The sequence below is a fragment of the Malania oleifera genome, chromosome 9, assembly GCF_029873635.1.
Source record: "Malania oleifera isolate guangnan ecotype guangnan chromosome 9, ASM2987363v1, whole genome shotgun sequence".
Taxonomy (NCBI): Eukaryota; Viridiplantae; Streptophyta; class Magnoliopsida; order Santalales; family Ximeniaceae; genus Malania; species Malania oleifera.
The window spans coordinates 33,029,395-33,053,127 of record NC_080425.1 but is presented as its reverse complement, the minus strand read 5'-3'; the positions used below and the strand labels follow the sequence as shown (position 1 = coordinate 33,053,127).

The following is a 23,733-nucleotide window of genomic DNA, read 5'->3' as shown; positions in this document are numbered from 1 at the left end:
ATATGAAAAATGAGAGGGAGATGGACAAATCTCAATGTTGCAACTGATTATATGGGTTCTAAAATTTATAGAAATGCTAATTAGTCTCTTCATAAGTGATTCTTGTTCTATGCTTCTATTTTCAGTTTCTTTTCGCCCATTAGCAAAGACTTTGGTGCTTCTATGCGTTTGCAAGGTTCTGCATTCAGATTCTCTGCATTCCATAATACATAGGCTTGCGCTGCTCTAATCTTGGGGATCACTGCACTTCCTAATAAAGAGACTGTAATTATCTTAGATTTTTGTGGGACATATATAGAATTGATATCTTGATGACCTAATTTTATGCTAGAAAGCCATAATTTTAGGCATTGTTTTATTCTATTTAGGGATTTCATGAGTTGAATAGAAGGTTTTAACGAGTTGACTAGAAGGCCTGATTTTATTAAATCTATGCTTATTTTAGGTTTTGGGGGCTACAAATAGCTATGCTTATAAAACGTTTAGGGCCCGTTTAGTTGTGGAAAACAATTTTCATTTTCCATTGTAGTTTTTTAAAAAATTATCAAAAAGTAAGATAATTTTTCATTTTTACAACATTTGTATGAAATAAATGAACAATAAACAGTTTTGGCATTGTTTCCTTGTGGAAATAGTTTCATTTTGCATTTCTAATTTTTCAAATAATTACAAAAAATGTCACCTTTTTTTTTTTCCAATTTTCCAACTTAATGCAGAAAAGATGGAAAACATCTTTTCATTATCTTTCTAGATTTATAACTCTTACTTTGTGTATAGGAGCATGAAATTCAGATCTTGGACTTTAATTTATGGATTATGTATAGAATTTCTTCTAAATCCACACAAATCCAATTTCAAGCTCCAAAATCCATGATTCTAAATATTACCTTACATAAATTTTGGAAAATTAGAAAACAAGTAATCTTTTTTATGATATTTTGAAATCTAGAAATAAAAAAAGAAAAATTGTTTTGTACATTAAAATAAAACTCTTTATTTCTACCTTTTTAATATGAATCCTAAAAAAATTTAAAAATAAGCAAAAAATTTTATAATTCTTTGGAAAACCAAAAATTGGAAAACATAAAATGTTTGCCACAACTAAACGGGCCCTTAATTTTCCTTCCATCCTTGTTTGCATGAACCCTAAAACTGATTTAGGACAAAATGACTGACACTAATATCGTAAACACCCTACGCTGTGCAAGCTTACTTGACTGATCGCGAATAATGGAGGAGGAAACAACGAGACGGTGGGCAATAAAACTCTTACGAGAGTCAAGTTCATGAAAAATATGCAGCAAAATGAGAGCTACAATAGAAGGCCTCACAATTGATCCTAATCAACACCCAAGTAACCCTGCACAACATGCTTGCATGGGTATGGGCGTTAAGGGTTGTCCAATAGGCAGGCCAAACCAAACACTTAGCCACCCTGGCAAAAGTTTGTGGTTAACGCTGACTTGTATGAAGAGGATGTTATTTTGATAGTTGATCCAACCAACAACCATCAAGAAGCCATACCGACTACAATATCAAATTGGATCTACCTAGCTTCAACAGGAATTTGGGAATAGAGGAATTCTTGGGTTGGATAAGCATTTTTCGACCATACATCCCAGAAGACAAGCAGGTATCAAAATCATGCAAGATGCTGTGGCATGGTAGGATCAGATGCTAGTCAACTGAACAGCCAAAAAGGAAGCAACATATGGATCATGGTAACAAATGAATCAATTGCTATTTGCCTGATTCCTAGCAACCAACTATGAAAGATGTACATTTCAAAAGCTCCAGAATTCCCACAAGGATTTTGAATCCATCTAATAATCTACAAACGAGTTAATTAATTTTTCATCTTACAACAATTTAGCAAAAACCGAGGCTCCAATAAAGTTGCAAGGTATGTGAATGGTCTCCATCTAGCAATACATGATCAAGTTTCCCTAGATACACTCGAGACGTTAGAGGAAGCATATAACTTGGCTTTAAAGGTAGAGATGTAGGTGGAGAGGGCCCCTTTGGTTCATCAGTCAAATCATGATATAGCCAGCACAACTAGTGATGGGGAGCAAGTTCTAGGGACCAAACCCAAACCACGTGTTATTGGAACTGAGAGGAAAATAATACCAACAGACCTGGGGCCCAACTTGATGGAAGAAGCACCAAGAAATCTTATGCCAAGCCAGTCCTTGATTAATGTTTCCTCTGTCAAGAGTATGGGCATTGATCTGACAAGTACTCAAACATAGATACGGGAAGAGATCGAAGGCAAGTCAATGTCATGGAATGTGAACAACTCAACCCAAAGAAAGTGTGAAGATGAACAACAAGAATTGTACATTGACCCAAATGATGTGTAGAATGCGGACGGAGAATCTCATTCCTTCAAAGATAGGAGATTGATTTCATTTGAAACCAAATCAGGCAAGATGGGCCCCTAATGCCACAACATTCTTCCAACTTCATGCAAAATCAGGCAGAATATATATGATGTCATGATAGAGAGTGGGAGCAATATCATGTCCAAGACATCTTCAAGAAATTGCAATTTCCATAGAACAATCTAATCCTTTTTCTATTGGGAGAATGTTGTGGCATTAGGAAGCATATCACCTACTATTAGGTCCATGGCATTTTGACAAGAATGCTAGTCAAAAGGGTAAGATAATGTCTATCAATTTCTAAGGGACGGGACAAAAATTACCCTTTGCCCTTTGACTGATCTTACTTATCCCAAGGCCACAAAATCCAATGGAAGATTAGAATTCTCAATTATTCCCAGTCTAACATTCAATGTAGAAGTAAAGAAAACCTCAGAGTAATGATCTTGTGGTAAAGGATCAAAAAAGACTATCCCAGCTAAGGTTCCAACCATAGTACGAACTTTACTAGATGAGCTCAAGGAAATAATGCTAGGCGGCTAACCTGCATGATTACCACCTATAGGAGATATTCAACAGCACATCCATCTTGTTCCCAAAGCAAACCTACCACACTACCATATGAGCCCATAGGAAAATACAGCACAACACAGGATTGTGGAGGGCCTACTTCAACAAGGTAAGAACCAAGAAAGCATAACCCCGTGTGCAGTGCCTGCATTATTAACCCCAAAGAAGGATGGTAGCAGGAAAATGTGTGTTGATAGCAGGGCGATCAACAAAATCACAATGAAATATCAAATTCTCATTTCGCACCCAAAAAACATGCCAGGTATGTTGGTAGGTTCTGTAGTGTTAAAAAAAATTGATCTAAGGAGCAGCTATCACCCGATTTGCGTTTGGTAAGAAGATGAACGAAAGATAACCTTCAAAACTACAGGAGGCTTGCACAAGTGGTTGGTGATGCCCTTCAGATCTATCAGCACACCCAACACCTTTTATGTGCTTGCTTAATCAGTTTATCAATCCACTCATTTATAATTGAAGTGAAGACAATCATTTGCATCGCTTGAGGAAAGTATTGACAGAAGGAGAGTAAGCTACACGTTGACCTTAATAAGTGTTCTATGACAAAAACACTCTCTTCTTAGGATTTGTTGTGATTGCAGCAGAAATAAATGTGGATGATGATTAGGTTTGCAAGATCAAAGATTGGCCCCTCCTAAAATTATCAGTGATGTACGAAACTTCCACGGGTTGACAAGCTTTCACAGGCTTCAGCTCAATCATGGTACCGATTACTGAGAGTCTGACGAAGGTTAAGTTCCAATAGGAGGAAGAACAAGGAAAAAGTCACACAAAAATTAAGGAATAGTTCTACAGCTCCAACTCTAGTAGTGCAGAACTTTGAGAACATGTTCAAGGTGGATTGTGTAGCTTCACTTGTGGGAGTTGGTGTTCTTTCTCAAGAAGGCCCACCAGCAGCATTTACAGTTTAGTGTGAGGCTATGTAGAAGTGGTCCACATATGAGTTGGAGTTCTATGCAATTGGCAAAGCCATCAAACACTTAGTACATATTCCAGTGGAAGTTCGTACTCAGCAGACCACCAAAGCTTTGAAGCATGGTCGTAAATTTCCACGAAATTTCCGTCGAAATTTCTGATTTCTGTCACCCTCGAAATCAAAATGGCAGCCGATTTCCATTTTACATAATTTCCATCGAAATTTCAACGAATCATTTGAAATTTATCAAAATCTATAAATTTTAGAAAAATTTGTCAAAATTTTAACTATAGAACAAAATTTCCTCAGAATTCAAATGAAAGATTTAGGAGCAAAACAAAATTTCTTTTTTAATTTCTGTATTTTTTTTATTGAAACAAAAAGATTATTACAAGGGATTTTGAAATTATATGAAAAAATAAACTTGCAACAACATCTTTTATCTAAGCATTCATGTCTAAATTATCATTATTTGTATAATAAATAATATTTAAATAATTCAGAAATTTCATTTGTATTAACTGAATAATTTTAATGCACATTATCTTATACACAAACTATATTACAACTTTTCCACCTCATACACAGCATAGATGTATTTAATTTGTAATATATTAGTCCTAAAACTTACGTTATTACCTCTATTAACCATTTCTAAAGTTTCATAAAAGAATTCCATGACTTACCACTGATTTCCATTATTTTTTCAAATAGAAATTGAAATAGACATTGAAATATTATTTTCTGTCGAAATTTCCGTACTTTTGGAGCTTCGAAATTTGAGTCAAAATCGAAATTTAAGACCTTGCTTTGAAGCACTTCAATCATCAGAAAAATTTGAGCAGGATGCATGCTCGTTCAATTTCCTACAACAATTCAATTTTCTTCTTCGACATAAGTCGGGCCAACAGAACAAGGTGGCTGACGAGCTTCCCTACAGGTTTTACACAGAAAAAAGTAGTCGGTTTCAATTAGTAGAAAGAGTGGTGTCTGGAATATGCAGATTTTCATGAGTGGTGTCATAATTGTCAATCCAATCAATCGAATTATTGACCTTGCAGGAAGGATGTTTGTTCTTTGGTAGCAGGCTGTGCATCCCTCATGGTTCATTGAGGGAGAAGCTGGATCTCAGAATTACATGGTGACAACACTAATGAGCTCTTGGGTTGCAATAAAACAGTGGTTTTAGTGGAGAAGTGTTATTTCTGACCATAGTGGAAGAGAGATGTGACCAAGTAAATCCAGAAGCATGTGATTTGTCAGACTTCCAAGGGACAGTCTCAGAATACATTACATGCCACACACCTATCCCATCCAGACCTTGGGAGGATATTTCTGTACATTTTGTTTTGGGTCTTCAGCGAAATCAGCATGAACTATATTTTTGTTGTGGTCGACAGAGACTAAATGATGGCACACTTCATATCATGTAAGAAAACATTGGAAGGTAGCCAGTTTATTCTTTCGCGAGTTGGTCCTACTGCAAGGAGCGGTCATGTCGATCACAGCTGACCGAGATCAGAAGTTCCTTAGTGGGGAGCTATAAATAATCTTGTAAGGCTGCTGGCCAGTTGTAAGGCTGCTGGGCCAGGGACACCATTTTTTCAATTAATAAAAAGCTTAGTTTTCCTTCTACTCCTGTTAGCAACAAGAAACCCTAGAACTGATCTAGAACAGGATTAACCACTTCAACATTAATACCTTATAATCAATAAGGGCCTGTTTGGTACCGTTATTGTTTTCTGTTTTCTGTTTTTGTCTCTGCATATTGAGGAAACAGATTATAAGAATGCATTTGTTTATGTAGCCAATTTTTTATTTCTGTTATGAGTTTTCTACCGTTTGCAAAAAAAAAATTGAAAACCAAATTTTATGGTTTTCTGCTGTTTTGGCAACCTATTGTCAGAAATTTAATATTCAGAAATAGTTCTTTTGAATCAAATCATTCATTTTATACACTTTTAAATTAAAATTAAAATAAATGATTATATGAATTTAAATATAATTGAAATAAAAATATACATAAATTTAAAAAAATAATAATAAAGCCCATTACAAAATATTTTTACTATTTTTCAATTGTCATGCCCAATAATTTATTGTAAAGTAAATTTTGAAAATATAATAATTAAAATAAAATAATTATAATAGTTTTTTTATTGTAATGTTTTTTTAATGTGTATAATTTTGCAATTTTATTATTTTAATCCTATTTTTATAATATTATTTGATTTAAAGACAAAAACAACATTTTTTAATTAAGTTTTAAATTTATTTTAGTTTTATAAATATTAACCAAATATGTTGTTGGTTTCTGATTTTTAATTTTTGTTTTTGGTTTTTTGTTTTTGTTTCTAGTTTTCGTTTCTTGGTTTTCGTCTCTATAATTTTTGACAATAATAAGTAGTAAAAAAAAAAAAGTAGCAAATGCATGTAGCATGTTCATTATATTTAAATTGATTAAAATTTATTTTAAATCATCTAGTGCATTAATATGTAGGATTCTAGGGTCAAAACATTTGAATCCATATGTTTTAACAAGTTTACTAATGCAAAAAATGAATTCATGGACACAAGGTCCATCAATCACCCATTACATAAAATCCATGATGGACACAACCATTACCACCATGCAGACTGCCAGTATTTTTTAATACATGGCAACACCCAAACCGCATATAATTGGGGGGAGGGGGGTGAAGGCGGTGGGGAAGCTCCAAAAAAAATTGTGAGTTGGGGGGAAGGGAATAAGGTTCAAATTAGGGCTCAGAGCCCTTTGTTCTCACTTCTCATTCTCTTCTAACATTCCACACTGCTTCCACTCCCAACACAATCTCCACAATTCCACACCTCCACCCTCCTTCCTGCTCCACCAAATCAAGTTGCTTGTTCCCCATTAGCGCAACCAGGCAAGGCAAGGCTGCAACCCATCAGTCTATGCAACCATCAGCCAGTGACAATGATGACAACAGTAAAAGTCAAGACAGTCTCTCTCTCTCTAACCTTCTTACATACATCTACACTATCTGTGTCCCAGTGTCCAATTGTCTCTCCCTCAATACTCTTGTTTTTTTTTTTTTTTTTTTTTTGCAATCATAAGTGTTGCAAAAATTCTTTTGGTCTCAAATTAACAATGGCCCTAGGTTTGCCGTTTGGGTAAGCAACAAGTAACACTAGTATTTTCAAGCTAGAAAATGTTTTACAATTTTAATCTTACTCAGATTAAAGTCTATGTGTGTCATAGTGTCCAACTGTCTCTCCCATAATACTCTTTTTTTGCAGTCATGAATGTTGCAAAAATTCTTTTGGTCTCAAATTAACAATGGCCCAAGGTTTGCCATTTGGGTAAGTGCAGAATGACACTAGTATTTTCAAGCTAGAAAATGCTTTACAATTTTAATCTTACTCAGATTAAAGTTTCATTTTTTTCATTAAAAAAAATCCAATCAAACCGCCAATGTGACCCAACCCACCCAGTCATACAAATCGACCAAACCATACCCTTCACAGTTCAACCTAGAATTGGCTTTTCATCAAATCCACCAGGTTGGGTTGGTTGGAATTTTGTGCCAAACCTGACCCATGAGCAGCCCTAACCCAAGACCTAGACCATCCATCTTGCTTCATTCTTTGTCAGCTTTAAATGATTTACCCTATCTTTCATTTGTTTGATAATCCAAATCTCTTTCCAAACTCAGTCTAATGGAATTCAAAAGTCTTGGAGACCCCTTGAAGAAATCACATCATCATCTCCTCACAGCAATTCACAACCCACTGCCTCATGGGTAAGTGACCAATAAACAGTCCTAAAGTAAGACATATTAAGTGTTACTTTAACTTAAAATGCAGTGCGCTTAAAAATGAAAAAGGTTTTCAACCCTAAAATTCTGAGACCATATCCTAATTTTCTTGTAGAACTTCATATAATTATCCTTCTATTTTCTAACTGCGCTTGAAGAAGACAGCCTCCTACTTGTTGGAGCATCTACCACTGAAAATAAGGACTGCACTTGATCTAGAGTTCTGAAACATTCTTAGAGATTAAGGACAGTAAATACAGTCATTCATTATTCAGAATATCATATGGGAAATTATACATTTGATCTAAAATTCTGAACCATTCTTCGAAGATTTAGTACATAATAAATAAAATCATCCATCTTAAAATCTAAAACATCACTGGGATAAAAATTTGAAATATCTTACAACACCAAACTTCAGAGCAGAAATCTGTGGTCTTTTCGAAGTTCCCCCATATAAACAAACTGTTTTCACACCACAAGGTCTCCCAGCATCACAAAGAACATCTGATATCTGCAACCAGCGCCAAATGTCAACATTTGGTCCTATTTTTCAACACATAAGCTATATGAATCAAATGACCATATTTATACATAATGCAACAAAATTATAAAAAAAAAAAATGGCAATAGAAGTTAGTAAGAGCAGTAACACAATTAAAAAAAATTCACCTGACCAATTAAATTAATCATCTAACATGTAAATATGTGTGTGTATACAACACACACACACACACACACACACATATATCCCGAAAGCACACCAGTGTCATATAACTTCAAAACAAAACCACACACAAATGTATAGGACAAAAAGTTCAACTTTAGTGAGAACAGTGCAGCCTGGCAAAACAATTATCACAAGCATATGCAATAGTTTCATATCATAGTTGAGAAGGCAAGGAATTTAGATCTCATTAGCACATCACTTCATTCCTGAGAAACCTGAAAGTGGAATCCCTAATCCGGGATCATTTCACCGAGCAAAATAATATTCAATAGATCCATTCAGAAGGAATATGTAAGTATTGGATCAAACAGTGGGTAAGGTATCATCATTGCTCACTGCTCATTGCATCCTACATATGAGTGGGCTGTTCAAACCTTACCATACCTCTTCTTCACTCACCTATCACAAAAAGGAAAAAAGAGCTTGCATAATTGGAATATCAACTCAGCCACATCATTGCCGTTCCATACTACTAAGAGCATTATTGAGTCATCCTCCCCATTTTTAACACCTCTATAAAAACTGACAAAACGACCAATAGCTCCTTTAGGACTGAAAATGCTAGGCTTCTCCAATCCCTGATCTAGTATAGCCAGGACCAATTGCCCAAGGCACTCCAACAGTCCAACCACCACCCTCCTGCCGAGCTTCAATATTCAGGAATAAAACAAAACAAATTTCAGTTATATATATATAATTATATATATATATATATATATATGTATGTATGTCTGCACATGCATATATGTGCACCAAAGGCAGTTCATGTCAACTGTGTTGAGAATCCTCCAACAAACAATCCTATTTTTCCCTAATTTTGAATTAAAATTATAAAAAAAATACAAAATATTATCGACTCTTAAATGATTTTTAGGTCTTATTAATTATATCACTAAGAACTCCACAAATCTGTCTTGTTCACACAATCTCTCCATGGAAAATTTAAAGTGTGGGTTGCTAATCTTAATCCTTAAAATTGCAACCCACATGTGCTGTTATGCAAAATGATTCCTCTTTAAAATTCAAGCAATCAGAGAGAGAGAGAGTTAACAATTGGAGACAGAAAATTTAATTTTGCTCTGACTGCACAAAAATTTACAACTTGAGCAAAATCAAAAATTGAAATTTAATATAGAAAATTTAATTTTTCTCTAGGGAGGGTCCTTGAAATTGCTTGCACAACTTTAGGTCTGGTCTAATGTGTGATAAAAATTGCCATTGCAAAACTAAGGAGAAATTTAACAATTGAAGAAAGCAAAAACCTGGGGGAGGGGCAAATTAATGTCTGTTATAGATGCCAAAGAGAACTCCTTGGCTCTGATTAAGGAAAGGAGAGCAAGAGAGAGCCATCAATTACATGTCCCCCAACCGTAAATCTATAAGTACAGGTTAACATTGCCTAGGATGTTTGGTTCTAAGAGAAAGAGCAGGAAAAGAAAAGGTAAAGGAACTAGGGGTATGGTCTTGAGGGGTTACGTATTTGATCACTGAGTAAGAAAAGGAATGAAACAGAAAAGCATGGAGAGAAAATATGAGGGAAAAGAAGGAAGAAAAAAAAAACAAAGAGGGGGCTTGAATTGTTTGGAAACCAAGAAAGAGAACACAAAAAATGAGGGGAAAAAAAAAAACTGATAGCGGGTGCTGGTTTCTTGAGAAAAGAGAAAAAAAGAAAAAAAGTAAAGAGAAAAAGAAGAAGACACAGCAGAGAGAGAGAGAGAGAGAGACTCACCAGCAGCATCAGAGTGATGGCAGCGAGATGGAACCTGTGCAGTGGGCATCCATGATGGCAGCTAAGGTTCTTCCCTCCCCCTCCAGTGTTACTGCAAGTAGGGGTGAGCATAATTCGGTCAAAACCAAATTAACCAAATTAACTAAGTAAATTCGGTCAGTTTGGTTCGGTTAAAAATTTATTCGGCTCAGTTCGGTTTTCATTTTCATTGAACTTCAGCTTTTGATTTTCAGTCCGGTTTTATAGTTTTATATGTTCGATTAATCAAATTAACCAAATAGTATAAATAAATAATTAATAATTATATATGTTACAATATTTTACATATTATATATACTAAAAATTTGATATATACTTTGTATACATTATATATATTAAAATTATATATATTATTTATATATTATATATATTAAAATATAAAATCAGTTAACCGATTTAACTGAAATTCTATTCAATCAATTCTGAGTTCAATTAATATAGAATTTTGGTTCAGTCAGTTAACAAGATTCATTAACCGAAATTTTTTGGTTAATTCAGTTAACTAACTGAATTAATTACGCCGACCAAATGCTCATCCCTAACTCCAAGACAAAAAAAAAAAAAAGCAGAAGGGGTTTTCCACCAAATCCTCCCCCACTCCCACCCCCAAAATATATGTATATATATATATATATACTATTTATGTTTACTTTATGTGCATGGAGTGGTTTGCTACATGATTAAGCGAGTTTGCAGGAAAGTTTGGAAACTAAAGCTTCAATGGAAATCCAATTCTCAAGAGCCTCATAACCACATTCAAATTTCTTGGAAGCATACAGTGTTGCTTTTGTAGATAAACGGAAAGGATGGCAAGGAATAACGTTCTGTCACGGAAAATCAATTCAAACTTAAGGACAAGCTCTTTCTTGCAACATTGGGAGTTTGATGCGTGAGCATCTAGATCCAAACTAAAGGCCAAAAAGCCCATTATTTACTATTCATGTTGAAGTAGCAGAATACTATATATGCTATTGGAGCATTTTATTCTTTTTTCTCCTTTTAGCAGCATTTAATTTAATTCCTTATATGGGCTATTTTGCCCTAATGTTCCTGAGAAGCCACATGACTATAGACTAGTATGTGACCAATTAAATAAACAGAAGCCTAAGATTAAAAATTTTCAAGATAGATTAAGGGTGAGGATTGTAGAGTTTCTCATTTTCTGAATTTTACAGTAAAACCATTCTATGGAGACCCTTGTAACAATGGTATCATGGGTTGCAAGGTTGCAAGCTAACGACCTTTCCTTTGAACTATCTTGGTCTGCCTTTTTGTGCAATTGTCAAGGAGGGGGGGAGGATTTTGGAACCTATTGTTGAAAGATTTGAAATATATATATATATGACTGATTGGAAGCATAATTACCTCTCTTTAGGGGGTAGACTCATTCTCATCAAAAGCACCTGCTCCAACCACCCAATTTACTTCACATCCCTCTATTCCTATACATTGCTCTATGACCAAAAGATTGGAAGACATTCAAATATGATTTCTTTGGGGAAATACAGGAAGCTTGTTAAGTTCCATTTAGTTAGATGCGCTGTGTTCAGCAACCAATTCCAAGAAGTAAGTTGAGCCAAATTTCTCATGCTTTTCAACAGGTCTTCCTTGGTAAATGAATATGGAGATTCACGAACAAGGTAGTTATTATGAAGAAAGATTATTTCCTTCAAGTTCAACCTCGATAATAATGGGTGGGCATTCAAAGAGCCCATGCAATCCTATGGGGTAAGTGATTGGAAGTAAAGGGTGGGAGGATTTCTTCACACTCATCCACTTCCATCTTGGAAATGGGAACAATACTTTCTTTTGGCATGATAGCCAGTGCAGCTCATCTCCTCTCAGTTCTCAATTTCCTGCCATTTTCAATCTTTCCTGCAAAAAAGATGCTTTGGTGAGCATTTATGTGGACCACTGTATGGGGCACATTTGAAGCATCTTGTTTACTAGAAATACCCATGATTGAGAACTTGATTCTTTTGCCGATTTTTACAGCTGTCTTTGCAGAAATGTCCCCAATTGGTCTGATCCAATCCAAATGTGCCTTTATGGAAGCTAAACATAATGGCTACCTCACATTCAGCTCCTACTACAAGCAGCCAGGCTAGACAGCCCCTACGAGGTCACGCCTAATTTCCCATGGGAAGCCATTTTGAAAACTCTTGCACCTACCAAAACCACTTTTTTTCTTGCGAGGCAACTTTGTGGAGGATCCACACTTTAACCATCAAAGAAAGGGGTTTCTCCTTGGTCAAAACATGCTTTCTATGCAAAGAAGATGCTAAAATTGTAGACCATTTACTGCTCCACTGCCCTGGACCAGAATATTTTTTGAAATACCGTCACTGCTCTTACAGAACTAACTGGTTCACTGTTAAAACTGTGGGAAAAGTAATCTGGGCACGAAAGGTTATTTCTATGAATACAAAAAGGGAAAAGCCTGTCCTTGATCCCATCCCCTAGCTTCTGGATTGTGAGGAGACAGAGCAATGCCAGAGCTTTTGAAGGAACAACTACTTCTCCCCTAATCCCCAATGATGGCTGACCACTCTTTCAAAGTAATTCAGTGGGCAGTAGCTGCAGTACAGGCTGAACACATGCAATTCTTGACCCTTTGGATAAATTATCACCCAATTGATCCATCTTTTTTGTTTTACTCTTATCTTTTCTTTGATTGTACATGGGTCGTACCCTCTTATGCCCTATTTATGAATTCTCTCTTTGTTGATGAAAAAACTAAAATAAAATTCATACTGAGTTCTCTATTGGGATTAGAAATCCTAGTAACTTGTTATTCTAGTTCCCTTTTCATTCCCATTTGCATTATTTGGCTACCCCTCTGCTTTACTTATGCTAGACTTTTATGCTACATCACTAGACAGCAAATTTTACTGCCCAGCTCTGCATCACAAGGTGAATTCCATACTCTGTCAATCATTAAGAAAACAGCAAACAGCTGAGGCTACAGGCCGAGACCATCATCAAGGCATCCTTGACTCAAAATAGTAAAGGGCGGCCCAATGCACAAAGCTCTTGCATATGTGGGGTCCAGTGAATGGGGCAAATCATGATGGGTCTATAGTACTCAAACTTACCTTACATTTTTGTAAGAGACTGTTTCTACGCCTCAAACCCATGACCTCTAGGTGACACGACGACAACTCTACCATTGCACCTAGACTCAAAACTACGTAGTTTAAAAATAAAAGAAGCTAGTTTAAAATTAATATTTAAGTGAACAAGCCACCTAAATGAAGATTTTGAAAGAAAAACACATTTCATAATGTCCTTTATTCCCTAAGGCTACACAGAGCAAAAACCATCAAAGTTCTGAATTTTATCCTCTTGAAGCCCACCACATCACTTATGCTTGAATAGAATTTATCTCCCAAAAAATCAGTCCCAAAAAACTTTCCATCATGCACAACAATATAAGGCTACTAAAATTGACCTACAAATTTTTTGATAGTATTGCAAGAGTTCATAATAAAAATGCCAACTCCAAAGGTCCAAAATCCTATCTTGGAAAGACAAATGCATATCCAAAATTTGCCAATAACAGAAGCAAGAAATTTGAGTATTGAATTAATGAGGAAAACTGAAAATGCATCACACGCTATAAACAAGGCGTTAACAGAGCTCAGTATGGAACGCAACATGGAACTGTGTAATGGGACACATACTTGTTGAGCAAGCTCCCTCGTCGGCGACATTACTAGGCAAAGTGGATTCACCTTCTTTGACGCTTTGCCCTTCCGCTTGCCTAAAACATGCATTAGTGCCGGAACCCCAAACGCCAAAGTTTTCCCTGATCACAGAATCATGGAAAAACAATCAATCCACACACCAAAAGGGTATATTTCACAGAACAAACTGCGAACAATCCCAATTCCCAAGAGATTACCTGACCCAGTCGCTGCAATCCCAATGAAATCCCGACCGTCCAATAGGAACGGCCACGCATGGGATTGTATCGGCGACGGCTTGCTGAAACCCTTACAGCATTCAAGCACTTCTGCAGAGAGGTCGGTGTCTTCAAACGACTTCAGAGCTGCATACTTCGATTGTTTAATGTTCTTCCCAGTCACCACCACTTCACCATCACACTCTCTCTCCTCTGCAGCCCCATCTGTTTCTCTTTCCTCCCTAATTCCATTACTTTCACTCTCCTCTTTCTTCTCTTTTTTCTCTTTCTTCTTCTTGCTTTCGCCCCCCATACCATATGGGTTTTCGATTTCTCTCTCTTCGGCACACCCATTACTTTCTCTCTCTCTTCCTTTCTCTTTCTTCTTTTTCTTCTTCGTCTTCTCTATAGCACCTGGGCTTTCCGTTCCCTTCTCGCCCCCATCACTTGCTCTCTCCTCTACACACCCATCTCCTTCACCCTCCTCTTTCTTCTCTCTGTTGTGTTTCTTATCCTTCTTCTTCTTCTTTTTCTTCTCCTCGTCGGGCTCTACGTTATCTGGACTTTCTACTACGAGCTCCGTCACTTCAAGCTTCCTCTTCAGCTTCGCCTTCCCCATTTTTTCTTCTGTCTTATTCTTAGTTTTGGTTTGGAAGTTGTTGGTGAGTCCCACGGACTCTGGTTCACTGACGGTGAGAGCTTCTTCTAATTTACGACCCATTACTGAACGGAACAAAACCAGAGCCGGCGCGCCAAGGAGGGACGATGGGATGCGACTAGGGTTCTGCGCGCGGGGAAAGAGAAATAGAAGGTACTGTCTTAAAACTTTTAAGGCTCAAATTTTTGAGAAACGGAAAGAAATATGAAACTAAGAATTAAAAATCAAAAAGATATTCGGTACATATTTATAAATTAATGTAAATTGAAATTTTAATTAAAAAATACCTATTTTCATCTTTAAATTAAAAAATATTATAAAAATATAATTAAAAAAATAAAATTACAAATAATGCAAATTAAAAGATACTATAATTAAAAATTTTATTTTAATTATTCTACCTAATTGTTTTATTTTAAATTTTATTAAATAATATTTGTAATTAGATTCTTATTTTTTTTTAAAATTATGTATATTTTTAAATATATTTAAATTTATATGATTTTTTAATTTTAATTTTAATTTAAAAGTATATGAAATAAATAATTTAATCTAAAAAATCTATTCCGAAATATTAAAATTTCACATGTTGCAAAAATGACTAAAAATTATAAAATCTAATTTTTAGTTTTTTGGTAAACAAATGAATACTAACAATAAAAACAAAAAATTGACAACGTAAACATGTTTTTATATTATATTTTTTTAATGTGGAGAAACAAAATATTGAAAACAGCAACAATATCAAATAGATCCTAAATTTATAGTTGTATTACAAAACCCATAAAGAAAATTAAAAAGTTGAAGGAATTCATTCTAAAGAAAAATAAAAAAGAGAATAAAATATATAAATTTTATTTTATACATCTATTTAATTTTTTTTATTTTTAATGATTTTGAAATAAATTTTTACTTAGAGCCCTAATGCATGTTTATAATTTGAAAAATCTGAAATAAAGGAAAAAATATTAATCCTATGTTTCGGGGTCTTAGAAGTTGTATTTGAATTAGATAAAATGTAATATAAAATTGTATTAAAATTTGTTCAAATCCACTTAAATTTAAATTTGAGACTCGATATCTATGCTCTCAAATATAACATAAGGGTTTTATTTTTATATACTTGGAATAAACAAAGTAAAAATGTAAAATAAGATGCATGCAGCAAATCAATAAATAAAATTATAGGTTTTACACATGATTAATATTTAATGTTTTTAAAAGTTTAATTATATTCCAATAATTGATGGGTTTATTTTGTGATAGTAGTTTGAGCATAGGGATTTGAAAGTTGAGGTGGATTATTTTAAATTTTATTTCTGAAATTTGTATTTAATAAATTTTGGAATGTCCAAAATATATGAGGGTTGTTGCCAAAATTACCACACACTAAAGCCATGTATTATTAAAATTTTAAATTCAAAATATGAACTTGAGTGAGTTTTTTAATTAAACTTTAAAAATAGTTAAGGGTCTATTAAATATCATTGTTATTTTTTATTTTCTGTTTTTTTTCTATATAGTGAATAAATAGATTATTTAAATGAACGTTTTATTCTATTTTTGTTGTCGATTTTCCACTATTTGCAAGAAAAATAATTAAAAATCTGATTTTATGGTTTTCAATTTTTCTAGCAACCTATTGCTAGAAATTTTAATATCCAAAATAGTTCTTCTGGATACAATAATAAATTCAACTACAAAATCTTTCTACTATTTTTCCAATTGTCGTGTCTAATAAAATTTTTATTTTAAAATAAAATTTAAAAATATACCAATTAAATAAAATAATCATAATACGTTTTATTTTTATTATAGTACTTTTTAACGTGTATTATTTTTTAAAATTTTACTATTTTAATCATATTTTTATAATATTATTTAATTTAAAGGCAAAAATGAGCATTTTTAAATTAAAATTTTAATTTATTTTAGTTTTATAAATATTAATCAAACAGGTGATTTCTAATTTCTAGTTTTTAGTTTTTGTTTCTAATTTTTTATTCTTGTAAAAGTTTTCGTTTCTACAATTTTTGACAAAAATACCAAACGACCTCTAATAGGCATAGAACTGCAATTAAGTCGAGTCAAGATAAGTTTTAATATGTTCAGACTTAACTTGTTTAATAAATGAGCATATAAAATCAAGCTCAAGTTGTAAACGAGCCAAGCTCAAGCTTGTTTGTATGTGGCTCATTTATTGATCGAGCTTAAAACGAGCATAAACGAGTCAAAACTAAGCTTAATAAAATTTTAATTATATATTAATGAACTTTAAAATTTAAATCTAAAATTGCTCATTGACATAAACAAACAAATGATTCAGTTGATTTAAAATGTAAAATTAATATTTTGATTATGTTTAATATATTATGTCATTAAAAAAAATAAAAAGGTGAATGAAAAATGTGATTAGTGGTGATTAAACAAAATTTTTTTAAAATATATATGTGTATGTAAGATAATGTCAATTTAAAATAAATTTGAAATCAAACATATAAATTAATGAGCCTCCTAACAAGCAAATAGAGATTGTATGTACTAAAAAAAGTCAATAAACTTACTTTATTAATTAGCTTCTACTATTAATTGAGTTTTTAAAAATCCAAGTTGTAAGCCACTTAAATGAACTTACTCGCAAACTTAGCAAGTGGAGAATTTTCTAGTTCATGTTCGGCTCATTTAGTTTTTGAATTTAAAATTTAAGTTTGAACTTGACTCAATTATCTCAACAAACAAGGTCGAACAAGTTTTATTGAGTTTAGCATTGAATAGCTTGTGAAAGTTCGACTCATAATCTTACATTTAATCATGTAAGTTATAGAACTAATATATTATGCTTTTGTTATGAACTTTACTATAAGTAAAGCAAAAGATTTTGAGGGTGAAAGGGTGGCAATAGAAGAAGATGCCAAAACTAGTATTGATGAAATTAAACAAAACCATGGAATTCCAAGCGGGAGATATGGTCATGCCATTAAGAAGATAAAAAAATTAGTCAAGTTTTAGCCCTAATCAATTTCATTTTGTTGACAAGGAAACTAATTGTTGGCGTGAGTTATTATTAATTAGAGAGACTTTAGGAAAAGTCTTAATTGTAAATCCTTTATATCAAGACTTTGATTGTAAATCCCTTGATACAAGGGATAGTCCTAATTTTAACCTTAAAATTAGTGTAGTCCAAAATTTAATTTTTTATATAATTACCTACTATTCCATGTAATTAGCTTTTGTGAAATAAAGAGTGAATTTTTCCCTAGATTTTAATATGTATCAGAGCAAGGTTCCAACCTTAACTTTTTTCCCTAATCTTTAGCAATTGGCGTCGTCTATAGCCTCGGTGACTCTGGTCATCATCTGCTGAGGGTCGAAAATTTGAATCCCTTGATAGACTCTAGCAACTCATCCTCGACCATCTGCAACAATGCTTCGACTCCCGACGATGTGAAGATCAGACGAGCAAGGCATCGACGGCGTTACGAGAAGGAGTTTCTTGAACGCTTGAGAGGACGATCCTTGGCCTCCTCTCCGTCCTCGTCATCAACGTCAGCGGTGCTATTTTTTGATACAGTAACAGCGCTCGAGCGATGCGAAGAAGGCCAAAGCCACATTGGTGCCCACCCGATTCGCCATGCGATCCAGTTGAGAGAGAGCACTCATTCTGCCGCACCCAACCCCTGACGAAGATTCCTTTTTTTCCTTCTTTGCTGATGCAGTATTTATCTTCTGTTGTTGCGGTATTTCTCTACTGTTGTGGTATTTCTCTTCTGCTGTTGCGGTATTTCTCAGCTGCTGCGGTATTTCTCTTCTCTGTTGCAGTATTTCTCTTCTACTGCACCCATGGCCGAACCTAACACCTCTATCGCGCCCATAGCCGAATCCAACAACCCTCACTCCACTACCATCATCGCAGAACTAACCACAAAAATGACTGAAGTCTTGAATAGAACTTCAGCCCCTACCCAAACCATCGAAGGTGTTGCTGCTCCAATTGGTATTAAATTGGACGGTTCCAATTATGCTCTTTGGTTCCAAATTGTCGAGATATGTATCTCCAGCGAAGACAAGTTGGGATTTATCAATGGCGATGTTACTCAACCTCCACATACTGATCCATACTTCTGAAAGTGGCGCACAAACAACAGCATTGTCAAGTGATGGCTAATTAACTCCTTGGACTCATCACTAATCGGCAACTTCATTCTGTTTCTAACTGCAAAACAGGTATGGGACTCCATTGCTACTACTTATTTTGATGAAAGAGACTCATGTATATGACCTCTGGTGGCATGTAACTCGTTTGAAACAGGTGGGTAGCTCTCTTAGATATATTTCAGTGATCTTCGAGCATTATGGCGTGAGATTGATTTTCGTCGCCCAAACCCCATGGAATGCACTGTTGATATTCAGCACTTTAATGACATGCTTCTTAAACACCAAGTGTATGCCTTCTTGGATGGCCAAGATGATAGACTTGATAACATTCGCAACAATATATTACAGATGCAACCATTCCTTACAATTGAACAAGCATATTCTCATGTTCACCGAGAAGCTGTCTGGCAAGCTGTTATGATCACCGGTGGATCCGCCGAGACTCAAGGAGCAATTTTGGCCTCAAAAGGCTTCAAGACTAGGCATTCAACTTCAAATTCTACCCAATGTCTATCTCTAGGCAATGGGAAGACTGTAACCTCTTTTAGGAAGAAAGTCTCTCCCTCGGATGGCACAAAGTGTTCCCATTGCGGTAATCTGAAACGTACCCGGGATAATTGCTTCAAACTACATGGATATCCTGATTGGTGGAATGAACTTCAGGTAAAAAAACATTGAGACGTTACTAATGAAGGAATAGGTCAGGTTGCAGTAGTTGCATCCGAGCCCAAACTCTCCCTCTCGCACCACATGGAGATCGCCCAGGGTGATTCACCAATCTCGGAACCACGTAACTGTGGTACTGCTCTTTCTAGTTTGTCTCGTGATGGTGACAGAAGTTTTTGGATACTTGACTCAGGAGCTACCGATCATGACATTTGATGAAAATGATTTCTCCAAAACATCTCAACCTTGATGCACCTGCATTGCTAATGCCAATGGGTCATATGTCTAGTTACAAGGGTAGGAACCGTGAATTTGTCACCCACTTTATTCTTATCTAATACTTTGTTTGTTCCCTCTCTTTCCCATAAACTGCTCTACGTGAGCCAAGTTACTGAAGTTTTGAACTATGTTGTACTAGGGGTGTACAAAATTTACCGAAAAATCGAAAACCGGATCGAAACACATTTCGGTTCGGTTTTTCGTTTTGCGGTTTCGGTTTCGGTTTTGAAATACAAAAAATTTCAGTTTCGGTTTCGGTTTCAGACCAAAACCGAACCGAAAAATCGAAAACCGAATTAATAAAAAATAATTATATATTATAGATGCTGCCTGTTGGTGTTGCCCTGTTGGATCACCAGTCGTCGGCGAGAAACCACCTCCGAATCCACCTCTGGTCGGTTTGGATGGCAGAGATTTCTGGGACGAAGTCCATGGCTCCATGCGACGCTCGCGCTCCTCTTCTTGGAGCTTGAGAGAGATGCCTCGAACACGACGAACAGAACACAGAACCCTTCTGCCTTCTGGATCCGTTTCATGAGATGGGTGGAGAACAGGAGAAGCCGGCGATCTCGTTTTGGTGTGGAAATCTAGGGTCATGCGACTATGCGAGAGTAGTACTTCTTGATCACCTGCCGGCTGCCGAGAAGATTTCTTCACCGTCTTGGTGTGCAGTGCACAGTGCACACCCCCATCTCTGTTTGTGTGTGTGTGTTTGCGAGAGAGAAAGAGAGGCCGGTGGCCACCGGTGAACTGCAAAGAGGGCAAGCAGATTTGCGAAGGCACATGCAGCTGCAGGAACCACATGCTAATTGCTAGCCATCCCACATCGGTTGGAAATGGGAAGTGAACTAGGATCCCACTTATATATTTTGTATGGATCCGCCTTTTAACATGTCTCGTGGTTTGGGCTTTGCAATTAAAGCCTTGGCCCAAGAGTTCTGTAATGCCGTAATGGGCTGTGGCTCCCAGGCTCAAGTATTAATATTCTTTTGATAGTTCAAAATTCAGTAAAACCGAAAATAACCGAATCGAACCGCAAAGTTCACGGTTTGGTTTGTTCATAAACCGACAGTATACGGTTCGGTTTCGGTTTAGTCATTTTGAAAACCGAGGAGTTCGGTTCGGTTGGCGGTTTTGGCAAAAACCGAACCGAACCGAACCGTGTACACCCCTTGGTTGTACTAATGTATTCTACTTTTTGTTTACTTCAAGATATTCTTACCAAGGGAATCATTGGGCGTGGTACAAAAAGAGGGGGCTCTATTATATTGACGATTTCAATATGGGTCGTGCACATCATATGCATCCTCCGGTTCACAAGAAAGAGCGACTAGCTTTGGCACCGTCGGTTAGGACATCCGTCCTTCAGTTATATGAAATATTTGTTTCCTGATTTATTTTCTAATATTTTGATATTTGATTTGAAATGTGAGACATGCATTCTTTATAAAAGCCACAGAGCTACTTATCCTTTAAGTATGAATAAAAGTACCGTTCCTTTTGCTTTAATTCACTTGGATGTATGGGGTCCTTCCCCAATTTATACAATATATGGTTTCTGCTGGTTTGTGATATTTGTAGATGACTGTACTCGCATGACTTGGCTCTACTTACTGAAACATAAAAATGAAGTACTAACTATATTTCAGTCCTTCCACACAATGGTTCAAACCCAATTCTTAGCTAAGATTCAGATTCTTCGATTGGATAACGGTGGTGAATATGTGAATCACCCGTTTCAGGCTTATTATTAGCATCATGGCCTTATCCATGAAACCTCCTGCACACAAACTCCTCAGTATAATGGTGTCGCTCAGCAAAAGAACCGCCATATTCTTGAAACTACTTGGCCCTCTTACTTGGGGCTCATGTGCCTAGTCACCATTGGACTGATGTTGTTGCTACGGTTGTGCATCTCCTCAATAGGATGCCTTCCAAAGCCTTGAATTTCAAGTCTCCATTACAGACCCTATCTACATATGGTCCCTTACCTACAATCTTGAAGCTTCCTCCACGGATTTTTGGATGTGTCGCATTTGTCCACCTTCATAAAAATCAGCGCATGAAACTAGATTCGTGTGCCATTCAATGCCTCTTCTTGGGATATGCATTACACCAAAAAGGGTATCAATGCTATGATCCGGCCACCAAACGCACCAATGTGACCATGGATGTCACTTTTTTGGAGTCCAAGACATTTTTTCTCTTCCTTCTTACGCATTTCTCCTCGTTAGGGGGAGATTAGTAATGACGAGCCAAAAATTGGCTGAGTTTTGACTGGCCAAATGAACACAACACTAAAATTTATGTCAATGAGGAACCCAATATAGAAAAAGGTGTGAGTTTAAAAGCGGATATAGGTGTGAGTACAACACACCAATATCCACAAGGGAGTACCCCTATAAAAAAATTCTCTAGGAGAAGATGATATTAGGGATATGGAGAAAAATACGAATAGAAAATATTTAGACCGGAGAATTATCAATTTTTGTCTTAGAAAAAAAGTAGATATTGAGTCCTAGATCGATATTGATACCCCAACAGTAGTAAAAATACTAAAACTGGGACTAATAATTACCAAATAATTGATAAAATTAATAAGAAAGAGATATGTCTACATCACTTAAAGTTGAAGCTGAAATAGAAAACCCCCTGTCACGACGTTCCCGAGGCGAACTGGGCAAGGTGGTTTTAAAATATTTTCATAAAAACATGGTATGATGGAGTCGCCACTAACCTTTTGAAGTGTGATTATAACACTTGATTACTACCCAATTAAGGGTAGAATTAGTCTGCGTTACCAAAGTGAGGATCGGTAGTTCGGTTACGTGAGGGGAAGGTATTAGAACCCCCTATACACCCGTTCTACGAACAGTACCCAATTAATTGAAAATTATCCCACAAATTAAATCTAATAAGCTTTTGAAATTACTCCCTTTAAAAAATTGTAAAGAAATGCGCAATATAAATACTACATAAGTATTCCCTCAGAACCGGGGCATACCGTACTCTGAAGAGCTCATGTCTCCCTTTAAAATCATTGGGATAGAAAATCAAGAAAATGCTTTACAAAATACACTCTCAAAGTTTTTGAAATCTTATAGGATTTTTCTAAGTTTGAAATTGCTATTTTGGGAGGTTTGGGAACTCATTTGAAAATGAAAATTTTTGCAAAGACTGATTTTCAACTTCAAAAATATTTTTTATATTTTCATGAAGATAATTTTTTAAAAAAATTTGAAATAAAAAAGAAAGACAATTAAGAAAATAGTGAAAATTAAGTCATGAATATTTTTAGAATTTTGTCCTAAATTTTTTGAATTTTTTTATGATTTTTCTAAAATTTTTATGATTTTTAAATCTTTAAACTAATAAAATAAATAAAAAACAAAGCCCGAACTGGTCCATGACCAATTCAGTGGACCAAACCGGTTCTAGGAAGAACCGATCAAAGGGGGGGTAGTCAACAGGTTTAAGGCCTGGTTAGGCTCGCGTGTCACACTACGAAAGGGATTGGGAAAGTGGTCCGGATTCCTGACATGGTCGGATCATGGCTGTCAGTGGAAGAGGATGATTGGACGAATATAGAAAAGCCACATGAGGTGCCTAAATGAAAACCAATCGATACGCCACGTGTCAATGATCGGGTGGAGGGAGCGGCGATTGAAGAGGCGTCTGACACGAGGTGATCATGACCATTGTTGAGGAGTGGCGATCTAATGGTGGAGGTGAGGCATGCATGGATTGATGAGGTGGCTGAATATGGACCATGTGGGGAGGTTTGGATCTGATGGTATGGAGCGGGATACATGTGGAGCGCTGATGTGGCCTTATTCGGGGCATAGGCAGAGAGCACAAATCGTGTGGTGGACAAGAGGGCCACGT

The 23,733-nt window shown here is 35.7% G+C and overlaps 1 protein-coding gene across 1 annotated transcript in view; it reads right to left on the bottom strand.

Annotated features, from left to right (window-relative positions):
• Window positions 1-14,967, bottom strand: part of LOC131164520 (DEAD-box ATP-dependent RNA helicase 5) — a 51,837-nt gene extending 36,870 nt beyond the window's left edge. The window contains exons 1-3 of the mRNA XM_058121781.1: window positions 14,091-14,967; window positions 13,870-13,994; window positions 8,095-8,202 (exon numbers count right to left, since the gene is read on the bottom strand). Of these exons, the coding sequence (XP_057977764.1) occupies window positions 8,095-8,202; window positions 13,870-13,994; window positions 14,091-14,811 (954 nt within the window). The 5' untranslated portion in view covers window positions 14,812-14,967. The remainder of the gene's footprint in view (window positions 1-8,094; window positions 8,203-13,869; window positions 13,995-14,090) is intronic.
• Between the last annotated feature and the right edge of the window lie 8,766 nt (window positions 14,968-23,733).